At 36.5% G+C, this 21,486-nt stretch overlaps 1 protein-coding gene across 3 annotated transcripts in view; it reads right to left on the reverse strand.

Moving 5' to 3' along the window:
* MYO16 (myosin XVI) overlaps positions 1 to 21,486 on the reverse strand; it is a 548,145-nt gene that overhangs the window by 365,425 nt on the left and 161,234 nt on the right. For all 3 annotated transcript variants that reach the window (XM_019731063.3, XM_074329516.2, XM_019731062.3), the window contains one exon: positions 5,338 to 5,408. In XM_019731063.3, the coding sequence (XP_019586622.3) occupies positions 5,338 to 5,408 (71 nt within the window). The remainder of the gene's footprint in view (positions 1 to 5,337; positions 5,409 to 21,486) is intronic.

Raw genomic sequence — 21,486 nt, forward strand, 5'->3', positions numbered from 1 at the left:
TTTTAGGAAATTCATAAGGAAGTAATTTCTACTGTACTCTCGTATCTTTTTGCTAGCTCACTGCATAATCAACAAGGATATGACCTCCTCCTTCTGTGCCTGTCAAGATATCCTCAACCTGCACCTCAGGAATCCACATTTGTAATTCAAAGATACCCACGGTTTGGTTTTTCACTGTCTTTTACCAAAAATAGAGTTAATTAGATACAGTGTTAGAAGTGCTATCACCCGTCTCAAGTAATGTTATTTTTAGACTCACATTTCAGAGGATTATGAATAATAATTTGACAGCAATAAATACCTTCTAATAACACTTGTCTGAAAACATTATGATGGCTGAACATTCCTGTTACATATTCTTACAATATTATTGTTAGATAGTAAACCTAAGTCTCCCTAAAAAAGAATTTTCTTCAAGTTAGCATATTTTCCTCCCAATTCAGGTTGTTCTCCATCACTTCAACCAATGTCTGGTGGCACTTTATAGCACCAGAAAAAGGGCTGAACTGCCACTTTATCACCCTCAACAGAACTCTGAGACCACCGTAATCTCCACCTACAGCATGGAGCCAAGTGTCACCGCTCCTCTAGTCACTATCCTCTACCTCTCAAAGTGCCAATCGGGGCTAGTGACATAATTTGTGGGACCCAGTACAAAATGAAAGTGTGGGGTCTCTTTTTCAAAAATTATTAAGAATTTCAAGGGTGTCGGGATGGCTCAGTTGGTTAGAGCGTGAGCTCTCAACAACAAAGGTGCCGGTTCAATTCCCGCATGGGATGGTGGGCTGCGCCCCCTGCAACTAAAGACTGAAAACGGCGACTGGGCTTGGAGCTGAGCTGTGCCCTCCACAAGTAGATTGAAGGACAATGACTTCAAGCTGATGGGCCCTGGAGAAACACACTGTTCCCCAATAGTCCCCAATAAAATTTTAAAAAAAAATGAATTTCAAAATGATCACATCAGAGCATGAAACGAAGCATGGGCCCTTCTAAGCACAAAGCCCTGTATGACTGCATGGACCACATGCCCAGGAAGCCAGCTCTGAATGGCCAAGCCTCTTAATCAACCTGTCTCCCAGATTTCCTCAAGTGTATACATTACTCTTTCTCTCATTGACATCATCCCTTTGCTCCCATTTTGTGCCTCTATTTGCCTCCCTGCTTCTTGTTGTACCATCTTGTATGGATACCTCCAATTTCACATCCCCCAAGAAATTCCCCACAAACAGCCTTACAGAGGGTATGATTAATTTTATGGCCAATTTACCCTTGCAGCTTTTTCCCTTTCTCTTCTGGAAAAGTAAAGGAGGTTGGAGTTACATGGCCGATGCCCAGAGGATCTGGTGTGGGTGGGCAGGGCAAAGTGTGGACAGCTTCCACGTAGTGATCATTTTTGTCAACACCTAGAAGGTTTTTGTAAAATATTTATTTAGACATTTTCTCTAGTGTCCTACTTTTCTGCCTCTCTTCAAAATATACTATTTACTCCTCAATTAAAAAAAAAAAAAATAAGCTGTTGAGCCACCTCTCCTGTAGTAAGGTGCTGGTTAGAGCTACTTCTTACAGCTCCTGAGACTTCAGAGAAATGTAGAGGGAAGCCCAAGTGCATCAGGTTTTCTTGTAAGAGTAGGAAAGTGACCTAAAACATTTAGAATTTAAGCTTCTAATAAAAAAAAGTCCTAACTATTTTTGTGTTAACTTCTTTTATTATATGAAACACAATTGCTTATTATTTAAAATTTTAAAGTATTGTATAAAAAAAAGAGTAAAAATCAATAGACCTTGTCAACTTCCCCCAAATTGAGCCACTGTTAAAAATGTGTCTAGTCTTCAAGACTTTCCCTGCTGACGAAAAAGTATGTATGTATGTACGTACGTATCTCTCTCTCTCACATATGTACACACACACACACACATATATACATATATGTGTGTGTGTGTGTATATAGACATATATATATATATATATATATATCCCTTCCCCATCAATCTATTTGATTGAACTATACATATACTATTCTCTAGCTGCTTTTGATATTTATCAATATGTCTTAGACATATTTGCATATCTGTCATAGCTGAATATTTTTTAAACTTTTTATTACAATATAGTTGGCATACAATATTAGTTTCAATTATACAATGTAGTGATTGGACACTCGTATATACCTTACAGTGTGATCATAATCAGTCTAGTAACCACCTGTCATCATGTAGTTATTATGATATTATTGTCATATTCCCTATGTTGTACACTACATCCCCATTGTTTATTGATTTTATAACTGGAAGCTTGTACTTCTTATTCACCCATCCGCCCACACCCTCCTCTCTGGTAACTATCAGTTTGTTCTCTGTACCTATGGGTCTGTTTCTGTTTTGTTTATTCATTTGTTTTGTTTTTAGGTTCCACGTATAAGAAAAATTATACGTTGTCTTTCTCTGACTTATTTCACCTAGCAGAATACCCTCTAGGGCCATTCATGTTGTCGCAAATGTAAGATTTCATTCTTTTTTCTAGCTGAGTAACATTCCATTGTGTGTGTGTGTGTACACACACACACACACACACACACACACACACACACACACATCCTTTTATCCATTCATCTATTGATGGACACCTAGGTTGTTTCCATATCTGGGCTATTGTAAATAATGCTGCAATGAATATAGGGGTGCATATATCTTTTCAAATGAATGTTTTTGCTTTCTTCAGATAAATACACTCAAGAGGAATTGCTGAGTCATATGGCAGTTCTATTGTTTGAGAAATCGCCATACTGTTTTCCACAGTGGCTATATCAATTTACAACCTAACCGACAGTGTACCATGCGTTCTTTTTTTCCACATTCTCACCAACACTTATTATTTGTTGCTTTTTGATGATAGACATTCTGATGTGTGATGTGATATCTCACTGTGGTTTCAATTTGCCATTTCCTTGATGATTAGTGACACTGAGCACCTTTTCATATGTCTATTGGTCATCTGTGTGTCTCCTTTGGAGAAAAGTTTATTCAGACCCTCTGCACATTTTTAATTGGATTGTTTGCATTTTTGATGTTGAGTTGTATGAATCCCTTATATACCGGGGATGCCAAAAAAAAAGGTACACAAATAGACCCTTTGATCAATGTTGCTCAAGCATACGTTCGCCATAATCAGAAGTGTCTAGACTGTGATGGTAGCCATTTTGAGCACCTCTTATAATTGCAGAAGTCAAACGTGACTTGTATTCACTTATTTTGTTATTGGTATATATTGAGTATTATAATTTTAATAGTTTTTTTCCTTTCTTAAAATGTGTATACATTTTTTGGCAACCTCTGTATTTTTTATATTAACCCCTCATCGGATATATCAGTTGCAAATAACTTTTCCCAGTAACTAGGTTGTCTTTTCATTCTCTCAGTGGTTTCCTTTACTGTGTGGAAACTGCTTAGTTTAATATAGTCCCATTTATTTATTTTTGCTTTTGTTGCCCTTACCCATGTAGCTCAATATTTTTAATAGCTGCATGGAATTCCACTGCTTAAATCACTGTCTTTATGTTAAAACTAGAATTCACCAGGTAAAAGAAAGAATATTTCTTATTTCTAGTGTATTTCACTTAAGCTTCACTATGGTCTGCTGCTGTCAAAGGACCAAATTAAAAGAATTTGCATTTCACTCTCCATTCAACAGGGTTTTATTAGCAACAGAAGCTCCTCCTCCTCAATAGCTCATTTATTAAAGGCCATGAAATAAAACCCTGGGTAGCAGTTTAGCAAAGCTTATGTGATTCTGTTTTCAACTCCATAAATATCATACTTTTTTAAAAGAGTGAGGGGATAGGAGGGATAGTAGAAGAGGGTAAAGGGGGACAAATACATGATGATAGAAAGAGAACTGACTCTGGGTAGTGAGAAAACAATGTGATATATAGATGATGTAATACAGAATTATACACTTGAAACCTATGTAATTTTACTAACCATTGTCACCCCAATAAATTTTAATTTAAAAAAAAGTTTAATCTGAGTTTCCATCTGTATTATCCTCATGAGACTAAACTCTTGGGTACTGATACTTTTACTTGTTGTCAGTATTTCCTCTTTGTCTCTAACAGTACCTGACACCTGCCTTAGGTTTGATACATGAATTACTTAATGAAGCGTAGGTAAACAGACAAATTTAGAGGTATCTGTTGAAAATTTATTTTAAAAAAAGATAAAACTAAACATTTTAGCTGCCAAAAAATACTAAAACTTTTTTAAAAAGCCTATGTTTCTCAAGTATCTATCTGTAATAAAGTGGGAATTGTTCATCTCCAACATAAAATATTATTGTGACACTTCTTAAGAGAACTGTCCTACAGAAATCTACACTTAAGAGTCAGGCACTCAATGAATAATAATTGAGTTAAATAAATGAAACTCTGGGAAATCATAACAATATCTACAGCTGATTCTGGATGCCCCACAGACACAAATGCCGCCTTTTTCTCAAACGCACTGATCTAAGACTATATAATTAGAGCTTCGGTGCTGATAAAGCACAGGCTTCCTAATGTGGAAGGCCTAAAAGGTAGGGCGAACTGCATAGCCACCTACTCACATGTGACATTGTCGATAACTAAATTGCCTTTTTCAGTATCTAAGTCATTTTGAAACCCTGTAATTTTGTCTCTCTGGCAACCTGCAATTTTTCATTTGTTTTTATTTACTCAGTAACTCCAGGAAAAGGAGACCCAGCACTGAGCTCATAATCTCCAGAACTCACTACCTTTTTCTTATATCTATTTCAGTTCCCATCTTTCTCTTCATCTTTACCTCGCAACCTACGGCTAACAGTATAAAAACAAAATATATCTGCGTTGGATCGAGAGTTAGTGAAGTGTTTCTCATCTACCTTATCACTTTAATCTTCTCATTTTGATTCTTAATGAATGTAGATAAGTTTTATTGACATTTATATGAGCGGGGCCACAAGCGGAGCATAATAATAAAGTTCACTGAAGCAATAAAGACAACTTATAAATGTAAGAGAGACTGATTACCTAATACTCTGTAATTGATACAATACCCTCTTGCTTATTTGTTGAATACTATTCATTTTCAAAAGCATCTTCTTTAGGGCAGAGACTCTAACTCCATTTGCTGAAGATTATTTACAAACTGTAATGAAAATAATTAAAAAACACTAATTTATTACGATCCACACGTGTTAATTTGAAACACATCATGTTGCTGATCGTTTGTCAAGTGTACATTTTGCTACTGAGTTTTGAGCTCATAAGCGATTCTCCTTTTCCTTGGTGTAACCACACTTGCACTGGTCGTTACAATTCTTACCAGATGGAGCAAGGACCCTCCTGAGGAAACGGGAGTGTGGGGATCTGCTCCCTCCTTCAGGAGTCGCAGTGCTGAAAGAATGAAAGAGAAAAGAGTTAGAGCACATCTCTCTTCCACACCCTGAACTAAATGTAGCATTTCACTAATATCTAAAATGCAAACAACCACGAAAGCCAAAGAAGACACCTTAATTGCCATTTGACCTTATTTCTTATATTTACAATTGGCAGCATTTCTCTTCACACTGAAACTTATCCCATGATTTGTCAATGTAATCACCTATTACAGCCGTGCAAATTATTCAAAACGGGGAACAAATTTTTACAGTTTATTGTTTCAAAGTGCCTAGTTTATATATCCTTTATAGAACAAAAAATAAATTTAAAGAAATTAGTTCACTAGGTTCATATAGGTATTAGTTTCCTTAATTTTTAGTTTTTTAAACTCATTAGGACCCATTGGCTTACAACAATAAAAGTTGACATTTGGAGCATTAAACTTCTATTCATGTCATTACCCCTTGGCAGTGCTTACACCAATTCTCAAAAAGCACTATGGGAAAAAGCCTTTTACATCTAAATTACTAACATCAAATAGATGAAAACATACTCCAATTTTCAGAATAAATACACAGTTGGAAGGTGACCTATGTTTCCATTTGAACAGCAAAGGTTAATTAGTACCGTGTTTCCCTGAAAAAAAGACTTAGCCAGACCATCAGCTCTAATGCATCTTTTGGGGCAAAAATTAATATAAGACCTGGTCTTATTTTACTGTAAGACTAGGTATAATGTAATGTCATGTAATGTCATGTAATGTCATGTAATAAAATATAATATGAGACCGGATCTTACATTAATTTTTGCTCCAAAAGATACATTAGAGCTGATTGTCCACCTAGGTCTTATTTTCGGGGAAACACGGTAGGTACACGGAATGCCACAGGCATTAGGAGATTAATAGTATTACATTCTCTGCCTCTTACAGTGGCTGTGAGACTAGCCTTATACAGAGGCTCATCAATTCCCCGAAGAGCTATAATGGTTTCCATGGCTAATAGCAGTATAATTTTAATGAAAAGCCGTTAATGCATTTTCCACAAAAATATGACTAAAGCAACAGTCATTCTTTTATTCCATTATGACACAGAACCGCACAAAATGGCTTAGATTCAAACTCATACTTCTCTGAGCATATTGTCTTTCCTTTATATTTTTCTGTCATTGGAATAGTACCTGAATGTACCGTTTCTCAGTGGCACACTAAATCTTTCATGTGTCCCAATATCTAGTCTGTTACCATCTTCCCGAACTCTAATTGCATATCACAGAAGGTGTCATGGGTCTTGGCAGACACCATTCGTCCTGCACAGTTTCCTCTCAGGGAAGGCCATCTCTTCGACAATGTGTGCAATAGGTGTGAAGAGGGAGGCAGATCAGCCCCTCCGACGTGGGGGTAATGTGGTGAGAGGAAAGACAGCCCACACCCAGACCCGTGTGCTCTCCATACTGCCTGTCCTAAAACCAGAGTGCCCTTTGTCCAAATCTCTCCCCCCAGGGAAGCCAAACACATTCCCATTCTACCTGACCAATGGCAATACTTGGTTGGACTCTGTGATCTTACAACTGTTCACTCCAGCTCTCCCCCAGAAAGCAGTTTCTAAATAGAAGCATGTCCACATATACTCATTTACTAAATGACTTTCCTTTGAAAATATTGTTCCTTCAATTAAGAATTTCTTTTCATAACCTGAATTCTCCTAATGTTGGTAATTTGTGTTACAAAAATTTCTCTTGTAGGATCAACTATAACCTGACATCACGTGGTACATCCACTTGCTGACTTGGGTCTCTTCCTTCTCTGCCATTAGGAGAAAAATTCAGGAAGATAAGGTCCTTGGAAGTTAAGGCCTTGGAAGAAATATCAATAATTTAAGAGATACTGATGACACCATCTTACGGGCAAAAAGCAGCAATGATTTGAAACAGCTTCTAATGAAAATGAAAGCAGAAAGCAGGACTGCATCTGAACATCAAGAAGACAAAAGTCAGAAGCAATATGAAACTTTAAGGTAGACATTGAAGACACTGAAATTGTTAAAGATTTTGTCCAACTTGCTTCAGTCATGAGTTCAAATGGACACTGCAGCCAAGAAATCAAGAGAAGGCTGAGATTTAGAAGGGCAGCAATGGAAGAATTAGGAAAGATCACCAAGAACAAAGATGTGTCATTAGAGACCAAGGTTAAGATAATCCACATCTTCATAGTCCCAATTATTATGTACAGATGTGAAAGTTGGACAGTAAAGAAGGCTAATAGATGTCTTTTTCCTTTAAAATGCTAGAGAGTTCTATGGATACCCTGGACCACCAGAAAGATGAACAAGTGGGTCCTCGAGCAAAAATAAGCCTGAAACATCACTGGAGGCAAAAATGACAAAATTGAAGCTGTCCTCCTGAGGGCACATCATAAGAAGGCAGGGTTCTTTGGAAAACTGAATAATGCTGGGAAAATAGAAGACAGCAGGAAAAGAGGAAGACCAAATATGAGATGGATTGAGTCCATAAAAGAAACCATGGACGTGAGTCTCCAGGAGCTGAGCTGGGCTGGTGAGGACAGGACGTGGTGGACATCATTCATTTATATCATCCCAGGAGTTGGATCCAACTCAATGGCTTTTAACACACAGTAAGATCCTTGCCTTTCTTTTCACTGTTTCTCAAAAAACACCCTGTTGCATGGTATGTACATGCTCTTTCTCGCTCTATTTCTCCACATCTCTCTATACATATAATAAATGAATACACTTCTTGTTCCCTCACATGCTTTTTACCTTTAATTTTAAGAAATCTATTCAAGACAACAGAAAGTTCATTAAATATGTGTATCAATGGTTTCCTTTGAAGATATATAGCACTCTTATCCTAACATGTATTTGTTTAGCAAATGAAACTATTCATCTTGAATTAACTAATATCAACACTTTATAGTCTTTATAGCAAAGCATTTGTACAAGTGTGATCTCACTACAAATATAGCGTGAGGCAGATTATATTGTATTAGTTAAAACATTCGTAAAACGCCATCATATTTTTACATACAATCAACTACGCACATGTGTGGTGAATTACACATAATAGGAATCAGTCATACACTGGTCTTGAGGTTAGACAGATTTAATTAAATAGAAGGCCTGTCCCCACTGGAAAAGCTGATAAACTTCTCCATGCCTCGGGTTTCTGTCAGTAAACGAATGAACAATCGTTGGACTCACGTCATAGGGGTATTACAAGAATTAAATGAGGCAAAATATGTAGCATGCTTATCATGTCTCCTAGCACTTGGTAAAGATCACTAAATGATTTCCATTAGTATAATTGTTGTGTCATAAAACCTCATAATAATGTGTCATAAAATCCATATTCAAGGTTTATTCTAAATTTTCTCAACCCTCTGATTATTAAATGTTGAATTTAAGTATAGAATATAAGCAATGCATATTTAGCAATATTCACTTGAAGGATGAGTGAGCAATTTACCATGCAGGAAAAGGGAGTGAAAGGACAACGTATAGGGCAACAGAAGAGTGATGAGCAGCGCGCAGTGAACAGTCCCTTAGGAGGGGAAATTGGGGAATGGCTTGGAGCAATGCACTGCGGAGAATGATGTTCACCACACTGCAGGATTTGGAAGTCATTTTGTTGCCAACCAGGAGGACCACAACATTTTAAGCGAAGGAGGAAAAGATTCATTAGATAAGTGCTATGTGGACTGAATGTTTGCATCCCACAAAAATTCATATGTTGAAGCCTAATCCCCAGTGTGATGATATTAGGAAGAGGAGCCTTTGGGAGATAATTAGGAGGCAATGAGGGAGGTCATGAAGATGGAGGCCATTAGTGCCCTTAAAAGGAGATGGAGCGTCCAGAGCTTCCTCTCTGGGCCCTGTGAGGACAGAATGAGAGGACATCCACCTGTAAACCAGGAAGCTGGTCATCACCAGGAGCCAAATCTGCTGGAGCCTCGCTCTTGGAATTCCAAACCCCCAGAACTATGAGATATAAATGTTTGTTTTAGATCCCCAGTCTACGGTGGATTTGTTCCAGTGGTCTGAGGTAAGACAATAACAGAAGTCACCACAGAGGCGATGGGGTATCTTGCTCCTACTTTCCATTTAAATTCTGCATGGAGGTTCAGGATCACCCACGGGGCGGTGGCTGCAGTGAGGGTGCATGGCGTTGTGCTGAGATTAAGAAGGGACTCTGTTCTGTTGATGGTTTCTTTTGCTGTGCAGAAGCTTTTTCATTTGATATAGCCCCATTCATTTATTTTAGCTTTTACTTCCCTTGTCTTTGAGGTCAAATTCACAAAATCCTCTGTGAACCCAACATCCGTAAGTTTAGTACCTATGCTTTCTTAGTGGTAAACACACAATGTGATATATAGTTGATGTATTACAGAATTGTACACTTGAAACCTATGTAAGTTTACTAACCATTGTCACCTCAGTAAAATTAATTTTTTTAAAAAGGAATGGATTAATCAGCCTGGGACTTAATGGAATCAGAGGCATATTGCAGAGGGGACTAAGGCAGCACCGACAGCCAACATAAGGCTGAGCCACCAAGTCCACAGAAACCAGTTTACAAGATGTAAAACATGAATGGGTAATCTCCACGGGAGCAGGATGGGCCACAGACGTGTACTGGGAATGCTCAAGGACAAATCGAGATGTCAAGATGGATGGATGGGTAGATGAGCACATGGATGGACGGATGGATGGAGTGATGGACAGATGGATGGATAGGTAAGTGTTTATGAATTCATTACACATTTTACTGATATAAAGGTGGTGTAGCCCACAATTTACAAATAATAATTGAATATACAATACTCATTATTATAAATTCCATATAGCCAATTATTGTCACAGAATGCTTTTGATGACTTTTACTGAACCCTTGTATCCACACACAATCTATGGTTAAGATTAATAAATGTGACCTTGATGTATTGGTTGATATTTTCATTGACATTAATACTTAAGAACCAGGGGTCGGGAAACTATGGGAAGCAGGCCAAGTCTAGCCCTAGCCTGTTTCTGTACAGCCTTTGAACTAAGAACGAATTTTACATTTTTAAAGGGTATGTAAGGAAAAATAAATAAATAAATAAATAAAAAGACAAAACAGAATCCAAGAAGAATGTGCAACACAGACTTTTTGTGGCCCCTAAAGTTTAAAATATTTACTATCCGGCTCTTTATAGAAAAAGTTCCCTGACTCCTGAGTAAGATTAAAGTGAAACAATGAAGTATGTCAGAACATTACTCATTTATCAATGACCTGAGTGACATCTTTGCTGAATCAGATAATAGTTTTTGATAATGTAATCATATTTCATCACATTTGTGCTGTTCACACCAGAGTGGCAATGACACATTTTTAAATATAGACTGCATCATTAATATTTACTCCATCCTTTCATCAATTCTAAACAATCAGTAAGACAATAAATCCAGTTCTGATTTGTAGCAGTTACAATTTCTGTGGTATAATTCTCCCACCATGCTTGATTTCAAGCTACCAATGTGATGTCACTGAACCCATAGTCAGGAACAGACATGACATACCTCACAATTATGTAACATTTCCACCATACACACACAATAGATGTAAATAACTTCAAGAACACAAATGAGAGAAAAGGGTAGTAAACTAATTAGGAATTGATGAGCTTTCAGTATTTGTTACTTTTGTTTATAATAACATCCACTTAGTTGTAAGTTTATATGCTTTAGTTTGTAGTATAGGATTCATTTTAACAATTTCACAATCAACTCACTAATTCCTGAAATTTGGACAATTGGCTCCCAGGGGCTGTAGGGTCAGCTCCAGGATATCACAGGGTGTGGCCTCCAGATGGATGAGGAACATTGTCCAAGAATGTCCAGGGATAATAAAGACACTACACCCAAGAACGTCCTTACCACAGTGACAGAGATGAATAAGCCCCAGCCCTCCCTTCATTTGACTAGACGTTAGCCTACAGAGAAAAGGGATGGGGACAATTTGAGCATTTTTTTTTTCCTTAGAAAGAACTATTTTCTGAAATGGCTGTTCACATAATCATATAGAACTGAATCAGAACTATTGACTGGCTATTGACTGGTTTGCCCCTGGATGCTACAGGAGGTGACCCAACATTAAGATAAAATCAACTATTAATAACAAAAACAAACCATGCTCTTCACATACCGTGTTTCCCCGAAAACGACACCTAGTCGGACAATCAGCTCTAATGCGTCTTTTGGAGCAAAAATTAATATAAGACTCGGTATTATATTATATTATATTATATTATATTATATTATATTATATTATATTATATTATATAGAACTGATCTTATATTGTATTATATTAGACCTGGTCTTAAATTATAGTACAATAAGACCGGGTTCTATATTAGTTTTTGCTCAAAAAGATGCATTAGAGCTGATTGTCTGGCTAGGTCTTATTTTCATGGAAACACAGTATATAAATTGCAGAGTGAGCTAAATTCTATGCCTCTGCTAAGGGTTAAAAACCAGATATGGTAAGGAACCTAGTTATAAAGATATTATGGAGAAAACACAATTTGCATAATTCATTTATAACAAAGAATTTTGAAAAAGAAGGGGGCATGTTTTTATAAAACTAACACACACTGAGAACTTTATGTACTTAGGGTCTGACACAGCTCTCAGTACTTTAAATATAATAATTACTTTATCTCAACTCTACAATGTAGATACTATAATGGTCACTGTTTTACTGATAAGGACACAGGCTCTGATCGATTATGTAATGTCTTAAGCCACACAGTAGGTCGGTGCATCTAGAACTGAAGTGTGCACAGTATGACTCCAAGGACTATGTTCTTCACCAACAAAAGCAGTAGGACATTTGACCTCTCACGTCACAAGACAGTTGAAGGTCACCCCTCAACTATAAAACAACAGGAATCAAAATCCATTTGAATGTCCTCAGAATTACTAGCTTTGTGGGAAATTGCCCAAATTTAGGTTAAAACACTTTGTCCGAAAAGATATGGGTTCCTAGCAACCTTATAACAACATGCTTCAAATCACCGCCAGTCAAGTGAAAGGGCACCACTACTCGGAGTCTTTCTGTTACAATAAAATCTGCAAGGAAACAGCCGAAGGAAAAACTGCCATCTGGGGACCAAACAGAATAATGAAGCCTAGGTTTCCTTTTATAGTGTTACTGCTTGGAACTGATTCAGCATGTACTGTATATTTGTGGCTTCATCATCAAGCTGCCACAGAGCTCCATCGGATGATTTGATATTTAAAAAGAAACATTCAGTCTCTAAATTTCAGCTATTGGGGTAAAAACGACTAAAATACATCACAAAATTGTGCTAAGTAGCTTTACTGGAACAGGCAGTTGTCCCCACTGAATGTCCCCCACCATCACCAACAATAACCAAACCCAATGATCCACCTGGTCATCAGCATTTATTTTAAGTCTCTCGATATCACCATGGTCTACCTGTGTTGATGGCAGATAGCACATTACTGACAGCAACTTGATGATAATAAATGCTTTGGCATCATAGGAACCAGTGTGACCATTTGATTGTGTAGCAATCTCCTATAATTCCCATGATGATAGTGGGTCTGTAGTCATAAAGATTTTACATTTAACATCAAGAGAGAAAAGAATAAAAGAAAACATAGTCATGGGTTCTAAATTTTGTCCTAGTTACAAGCCGTGCAAAAGGCATTTTCTAGAGAGAGGAAAAAGGGAATAATATACACAAAAATGTTAGCAATTGGTAAACCTGGTTGAAAGGTATATGGGAGTTCTTTGTATTGTTTTCCCAACTTTTCTGTAAGTTTGATTTTATTTCTAAATAAAAAGTTACAATGAATAACCGGTCTTTTAAAAGTGTAGACTTCACATTGATGTTTCTATTATTGTTTCAGAAGAAAATGGCACTGGCTTGATTCCCCCCCCCCCCCCCCCCCCCAGCTCAGGATGTGTTCTGGCCTGAAGCCTTACCATCTGCAAAGACTGGACCCTCTCCTCTCAGATTACCCCACTAAACCAAGGTTCGGGTCTGCTGAATTTGGCTACATATGTATTTATTGAGAATAAATTGTGTGTTCTCAGGGATACTGTGGTATACGCAGCAGTAGGGGCCAAATTCTCAATGGCAAATACTGGGATAAGATCTACCATGAATTGATAACTTGGCCCCTACTAGTTCTGTTGTTCCAAGAGAGGCGTTCATTGGTAATTTTCTGAGTTTGTAAAATCCTAGCACTTTTTCTCATAATATCTTCAGCGGGTATTTGCATCAGAATCTCCTGGAGTGTTTTTTAAAAAATGCATAGTTTTAGGTCACATCTCGAAACTACTGAATCGGAGTAACTGAAAGCAGTATTGAGGTATGATTTCAAAAAGGACAGAAATAGCCCCTAAAGGTGGAAAAGTTGGTTCTTGGGGGAGAAAAATTTTAGCTTTATTTGGTTTGTTGCCCTACATGGGGCCACAGTACATAAGGAGATATACAGAATGCGGTATTCCAATTTCATGGTGGAGATTGTCTGGGAAGGGGTGGACAATAGAAAGATAGATTGAGAAGTATAAAACTAGGAAAATCTATTTTTAAAAAATCCTTAAATCATTCATAAACTTTTTAAATTAAAGTTTATTGACTTAAAATTTGTGTGCTATGTAGGGCAGGAAATCTATATGTTACCAGCATTCCTGTGGTGTTGGTAAAGTAATTTCTATATCCCTGCTCTCTGCTTTCCTTCTTTATTCACATGGTGATGAGGTAGGATATTCCATTGAAAGCATTTCTTAGAGGACTATCAATTGTTCTTGTAACCCATTTCCTCCTCTTCCCCTTCAAGGACCTCACTGATATGTAGCTGGAAAGATATTCAAAAAAGGCTATAATCAAACTCACCTGTTCTATACAATTTCTAACATATATTATTGTGGTATATATGCCTGTTGGGTATAAGAAATGGCCTCTGTATCTAAACAAATTCTAAATCATTAACTCTGCAAATATTCCAGAACAGACCCAAAGTGACAGTTTCATGACAGCATAAATTTAACTGCATCATACTTCCTCAGACCTTCATGCAGGAATAGTATCTCCAGAATGCATACAGTATAAATATATGCTTCACTTTTTATTTTCTCTCTATATAATGCACTGTCAATTTATGTTATGTAACTTTAAAAGGCTCTTTTTTGTATGTCACTGCATTGCACTAACATCTTTGCAGGAAATCAGATAAGTGTATATGTGTAGGCTTCATTCTGGACTCCTATTCTTTCAGCTACTTGTTCAGTTTTTGATAAATCATAATTGCACATTTTTTGCAATTTTATTGTGTTTTATTTCATATTAAAGGATTATATTGAAAAATTTGCTATATTACTGTTAAAATAATGAGTACTAACATTTCAAAATCTTGGTTACTAAGTAATAACTATTCTTTGGTAAATCAACCGATTACAACTAATATCAGTGAACAAAAACACCTACCCAAGAGAGAAACGAGATGGTAAACTCTTTTCAAAAATGAGATGGTAACTGCCTTCATTTCCCAGGATTTTCCTTATGAAGAATGCCATAATGCATCCTATCAAAACTCCTTTTTTTTTGGCAGAAAAAGGAAAAGCTGACCCTAAAATTCACATGGAATTACAGGAGAGCATGAATGGCCATAACAATCTTGGAAAAGAAAGAAAAAGAAAAAAAGAAATAAAATTGGATGACTCACACTTTCTGATTTCAGAACTTACTGCAAAGCTATAGTAATCAAAACAGTGTGGCACTGACATAGGCTAGATATATGGACCAATGAAATGGAAATAAAGAGTGTTAAATCCATAAAATAGAATGTTATTCAACCATAAAAAAGAACGGAGTACATGCTACAACATGAACAAACATCAAAAAACATGCTACCATGTTTCCCAGAAAATAAGACCTAACCAGAAAACAAGCCCTAGCATGATTTTTCAGGATGACATCCCCTGAACATAAGCCCTAATGAATCTTTTGGAGCAAAAATTAACATAAGACCCAGCTTTATTTTTGGGGAAACACTGTTAAGTGAAAGAAGTCAGACACAATAAGCTACATATTATATGACTTTACTTATATGAAATATCAAGAATAGCAAAATTTATGGAGATGGCAAACAGATTAGTGGTTGTCAGAGGCTGGTGTCGGGTGGGGAAAATGAAGTGACTGCTTAATGTGTACGGGATTTCTATTTGGGGTGATGAAAATGTCTTGGAACTAGATGGTAGGGGTGAGTGCACAAAACGGTGAATATGCTATATGCCACTGACTAGTGTACTTTAAGATAATTAAAATGGCAAGTTTTATTTTAGATGTAATTTATAAAAATAAAAAGCCATCATTCCCTTAACTGTGCTGTTCTTAAACTTTATAACCTTCTTAAACCACATGTACTTTATTATAATTATTTTTTATAAAACTATATTTACACAAAATCTAATGTCAAATAATTTTATTTGTATAAATCCTACTTGTGTTTTTCAATAATTCAAAGGTAGGAAGGGAACAACTTTGGGGAATAATTAAGCCTTACTACCTGTGTAATATTCATTTAGAATTTTTTTTTCTCCAATGTGTCAAAACTATGTACGTTTAGCCCCTAGAATGACAAGTGAGACTAGTTTTGAATTCATAGTTTCTGGTCACACAGAATGACTCAATATAGCTGTCCAAGTCCTGTCAGTATTATGGACACCAGTTCTTACAGTTTTCAACTCAGCCTCAAATAAACCACATGCTCTTAGTTGTACCTCACCCTGCTATTTCCACATTCCTATTTCAACCACTACCTTTCTTTTTGAGTCTCATTAATCAGCATATTTTTCTCTTTTATACTCAGACATACACCCCATTAAGCATTTATAACTGTTATCCCCAGAGAAGCTCATGTAGAAAAATTTGGGCCTTGTGACATATTAAGGAAGAGAGATAAATGCTACCTTTCAGGAAATTATCAATTTCAGTTTCAATACTTGCCAGAGGTATCTGCATTCAACAAAATCAAGTGAGCGCACCCCATCCCAACTACTCATGACCACAGAAGTTGCCAGAAAAATGTATCCACGTTAGGTCTTCACATGAAAAAACTGCCCTACAAATGCAAAATCAACAGTTTAAAATTCTTGCACATTGAATGCTTTATTTTAATTAAGCAATTTTCAGTTTATTTCTTAAACATTTTTTAAAATCCAATATTATGTGCTCCGACTTTCACTGATAAATACCAAATACCTCCTTTAGTCTCAGAAATGCTGAGGACATTTCTGTTTGTAAAATTATAATCTTATTGTAATTGAAGGTTTTGATTAGTTTAGAAAAAGTCAAGGAAATATAAGGCGTGCATGATGGATATAATTCTTTAAAGAGTAGCTACTAAAGAGAAATCTTATCCTAGTGCCCAAGCTTGATTTAGCTTAAATCTATATTGAGCATTTATATTTGATTCATGATGTTCTTTGTTTAAAATTTCATTATTGAATGTGAAGAGACAGTAAAAAAGAGTCAGAGGAAATGGTAAAATGAGTCAGGCTTGAAGGATATTTCAAAATGTTGTTATTGGAAATGGTACCTTTCAATCAACTTAGAAATACTAAAAATAAATTTGTATTTGTCCTGAAAGGGGTGCTTCCTGTGTTGTCATCTAGTCAACCTCTAAAACAAGATCTTGTCCATGTGGAGTGTGCTTTCCTAAAAGTTCAGAAATGTGACAATGGTAATAACCTCAGTGCTTTTTGTATCCTATTTCTGTCCATCAAATATGGGACCAACTATTAGTGTGGACTGCAAAAGTCATGTCTCTATTTTTCTATACTACTCAGCCCAGACCATGCTGTTTTTCTGGTTATACTTGTTATTTAAAAATAATATAACCTAACGCAAAGAATTGGTAGACCACATACAAAACAAATTTGCTGTGAGGAATAAATGAAGTAGAGTCAAAACACTTTCCCGAGCTTCACGCTTATTTAGATTACCCAAGGGTCTATTCTGTTCAACAGTTACCTGAAAATACACAGAAAACAGAACTACGCCAATATGTTGCACACCTAGATATTGTAAATATTGTAAGTTAACTCTAATTTGGACATGTGAAAAAACAAATTGAAAAGTCTATTTAAATAATAATTTGTTACTATCTTGTCATGTTAAACTAATCAGAACCTACAATTACAATAAGAATTAGAATTCTACAAACAGAAGAGAATGGTGAGTCAGGACATATAAAAATACTCAGTTACTTAATAGTGCAGTAGTGATTGGGGCTTTATGATACTTAGCAATGTGAAGAACTGCTAATACAGCTGAACTGAAACGCTCCTGCGCCCTTCAACTTTCAAACCTTTTCAGAATATGTCCTTTAGAGCTTTGATGCTATCTACTAAATGTTGTTTTCTTTTTAAAAAGGAAAGGATTTCAAGAAAAAGTTTAAATCTTTTCAGGAACGTTGTAGATTACAAATATAGTTAATAACACAGAGGTGGAATGAGTTGACATTTGGTCACACTGATGTTGTGTTACTCAAAATAGCACTGGAGGCAAAGTGTTATATAAATCTCAGATTTGCTGCCAACTTGAAGAGAGAAACTTAAATAAAGTAATTAAATTACATTTATCCTATTTTAGGAGGATTTTGACCTTACGGAATCAGTTAAACACTTAACTATATTTAAATATACTTTTTTACATTAAACTTATTAATCCAGTCGTCACTCAATAAGTCCATGGCATGAAATAAAACTCCCTGTGGTTTCCAATGCTCTTCCTGCCCCATAGTATGCCCATCACTTGGGTGGTGATGCAGCAGCACGGTGGGTACCACACCACCCAGAGGAACTCACCAAAACCCACAGGTGGATGGAATGTGTCCTTTGAAAAAGAACTGTTAAGAAAATCTGATACAACTCGTTGCCTCTTTCCTACTTCCAATCATCCAAAAAACTACACATTGATTGTTCTGTTTCCAAATTAACCCATTGTCCAACCTCATTTGTTAAATAATCCTATCTCATGTTCTTAGATTATAAATTCTCTACCATATATTTATTTCTAACAAACACCATTTTATAATAGTTACTTAAACAACGTGCAGAATTTCTGATTGACCCATATATTGCTCCTCATTGCTTCAAAGTTTTGTCTGCTGTATTTGAACCTGAGCTCCTCAGGTTATGAGAAGTTTCATTTTTGTACTACAGTAGAACTTTCATTTTTAAATCATCAAAAAATGTTTTAGATTATCATCTATATACCCAAAGTTATTAAAAAAGGGATTAATAATAAAATTTCTCTAGGGATTCTATATGTGTAATAAAAAAAAACATTTAAGCCCCAAACTAAGAAAAATATAATATTTTTTATTTGTATCAGATCAAAAAGACTTAGCAACTTTGAAGCGTTTAATACATTGGAAGCTACAGTCTAGAGTACAGCTGACAGTGAAGATAGGCAGCTAGCCATAGATTAAAGAAAGGATTAAAAAGTGAGTTAAAAGGAAACAGGCAAGTGACATCCCTACAGGATTAAGGAACTGAGATGACAATAGCGAAGCAATGAGATGTAATGATAGAGGAAATGTAAAATGGTATAACAGTGGAGCCAAGTGATAGAACTACCAGATTATCACAGAGAAGATGAAGAAATAGATGTTCCATCAGCAAGGTCACCCAGAAATTACAATAGACAAAAACGGAAGAAAGCTTTAGGTTAAAGCCTCTCACATACAAAAGCCCAAATGCACATGGTATTTTACCTCATGATTTTGTGAGTGGGAGCATGTGAGTGTGAGAGAGGGAGAGATCCAGTATTTTGGGCAAATATGACTATCTAAATTTCCCTGATTATAGTCGCTCCTAATTATCAGAGGAATTAGTTCAGGAAGTTCAATTTAAAAATTGATGTTATGTACAACAAAGTTTACAGAACATATCTGGAAAAATTTACGTAGAACACAGGTGATTGTGTTCTATTATACAGATAAAAATTGGTTCAATATATTTCACATATTAAAATAATCCTTGGCATACATATATAATACTCTAATCTTATCTAACTTGCCTATTCTTTCATTGTTTTTTCTTCTTCCTCCCACAGGAGTTTTTGTTTAATCTTCTAACGTAATGAAACAAAGAGTATCTTTGAGTTGCTAGTTTTCAAGATAGGGTCTTTAAAGATGTAATTAAGTTAAAATGAGGTCATTAGGGTGGGTCCTGATCCAATTGGATTGGTGCCCTTCTAGGAAGAGATTAGGACAAAACACACGTGAGCCAAGGGCTGACCATGAGGGAACACAGCAAGGTGACCATCTGCAAGCCAAGGAGAGAGGCCCCAGAAGAAACTGAACCTACTGGCATCTTGATCTTGAATTTCTAGCCCTCAGAACTCTGTTATTTGAGCCACCCAGCCTGTGGCAGTGGCTTTAAGCAAACTAACGCAACTGGTCACACCACCATTGTGTTCTGGAGGCTCTCCCAGCCTCCTCTGGGTCCTTCCCCTTTTCTCCTTACAAGAATTTCCCCCCAAATCTCTTGCATATCTAATCTTATTTTGCTGTCTGCTTTGCAGTGAAACCAAATTAACACAGGCTCCTTGAAATGAGAAATCAACCAAAATAAACGCATTACGGACTGGAAAACGTCCTCCCAAAATTCACGTTACAGTCCTAAGCTCCAGTGTAACACTCTTAGGAGGCGATTAAGGTTAAAGGAGGTCATAAGGGTGGGGCCCTAATCCAATAGGCCTAGTATTCTTATAGGAAGAGACACCAGAGAGCTCTGCTATGGAGGGCAGGAGAGACGGCAACTGTCTACAAGCCAGGAAGAGGCCTCAGAAACAGATTTTGCTGGCACCTTGATGTGGAATTTCTGGCTCCCGCAACCATGAGAAAATTAATTTCTGTTGTTTAAGCCACTCAGTCTGTAGCCCTCTGCTATGGCAGCCCCAGAAGAGTAATACAATACCTTTCCTGCTTCAGACAATCCCACAAGGTGAAACACAGGAAAAAAAAATATCCCCACAAGTTGTACCTCATTGTCATCCAGTTCACATACCCTTTCTGTGTTTCTGAAGAAGGCAATCCATCTTAACTTTTCCCAAGTTTCAAACACATAAAGCATGTTGCTCTCTATTGTTTTTCCAACTTGAAAAGGAAATTCAGGGGATGAACACAGAGACCCTAATTTCTCAGGTTTAACTCCAAGCCTTGTCTTTCTAAAATTCAAATTAGACATAAAATTGTGTTCACGATCTTCATTTTATCAGAACAAGGTAATCTTGTTTTCTTACAGAATTATTTTCAATTGACAAGGAAATAGAGGCAATTGTCAAATTTATGTTACCCCAGGGTATTCAAAATTAGCTTCTAGAACCACTCAGCTGGAGTAAACTGGAATTATAGCTTCTGTATCATGCACCAATTCTGCATGAAGCGGCTCATTTATCAGACACAGATTTCTTGCTTGCAGATGCTTCCCAGGAGAGTTTGGTCACAGGTTGTAACGTATGGGTATTTCCTTTTTTTTTTTTTTTTTTTTCCATATTTGCAGAAATTGCTAAATCAATCAGTAGTGCTCTGTGTTTCTTGTGCTCAGGGGCTACAACAGTGTAAGGAGGAAGAAAGGGAAAAGGGTTTCTACTATGAGCCTATCACAAACAAGCAACTCTGCCTGGGACAGAAAGTAATTGAAGACATAATCCTGTCCTGAGTTGTGTCGAGAAGATAAGACGTTTATATTAAGAATTATATTAGAAGGCAGTTATTAATAATTCTAGATCCATGGATAAAATGCCTATGGGAGTACAGAGAAGTATTATTCTTTCAGCTTAGGAAATCAGGGAAGATTCCTGAAGGAGGAACTATTAATTCAGGCCTTGAAAAATGAATAGGATATAGACATTTTGAGATGGAGATAAGGATAAGAAAGAGAATGAGGAAACACACACACAGGGGCAGGAAGCCAACCTTTATATTCAAGGCATGGCAACATTTCTGTTAGACCAGATTCATCATGTTCCCCATAGGGATTACTGGGGCA

This window comes from Rhinolophus sinicus, chromosome 16 (genome assembly GCF_057876585.1).
Source record: "Rhinolophus sinicus isolate RSI-liver-muscle chromosome 16, RSI-T2T, whole genome shotgun sequence".
NCBI classification, from domain to species: Eukaryota; Metazoa; Chordata; class Mammalia; order Chiroptera; family Rhinolophidae; genus Rhinolophus; species Rhinolophus sinicus.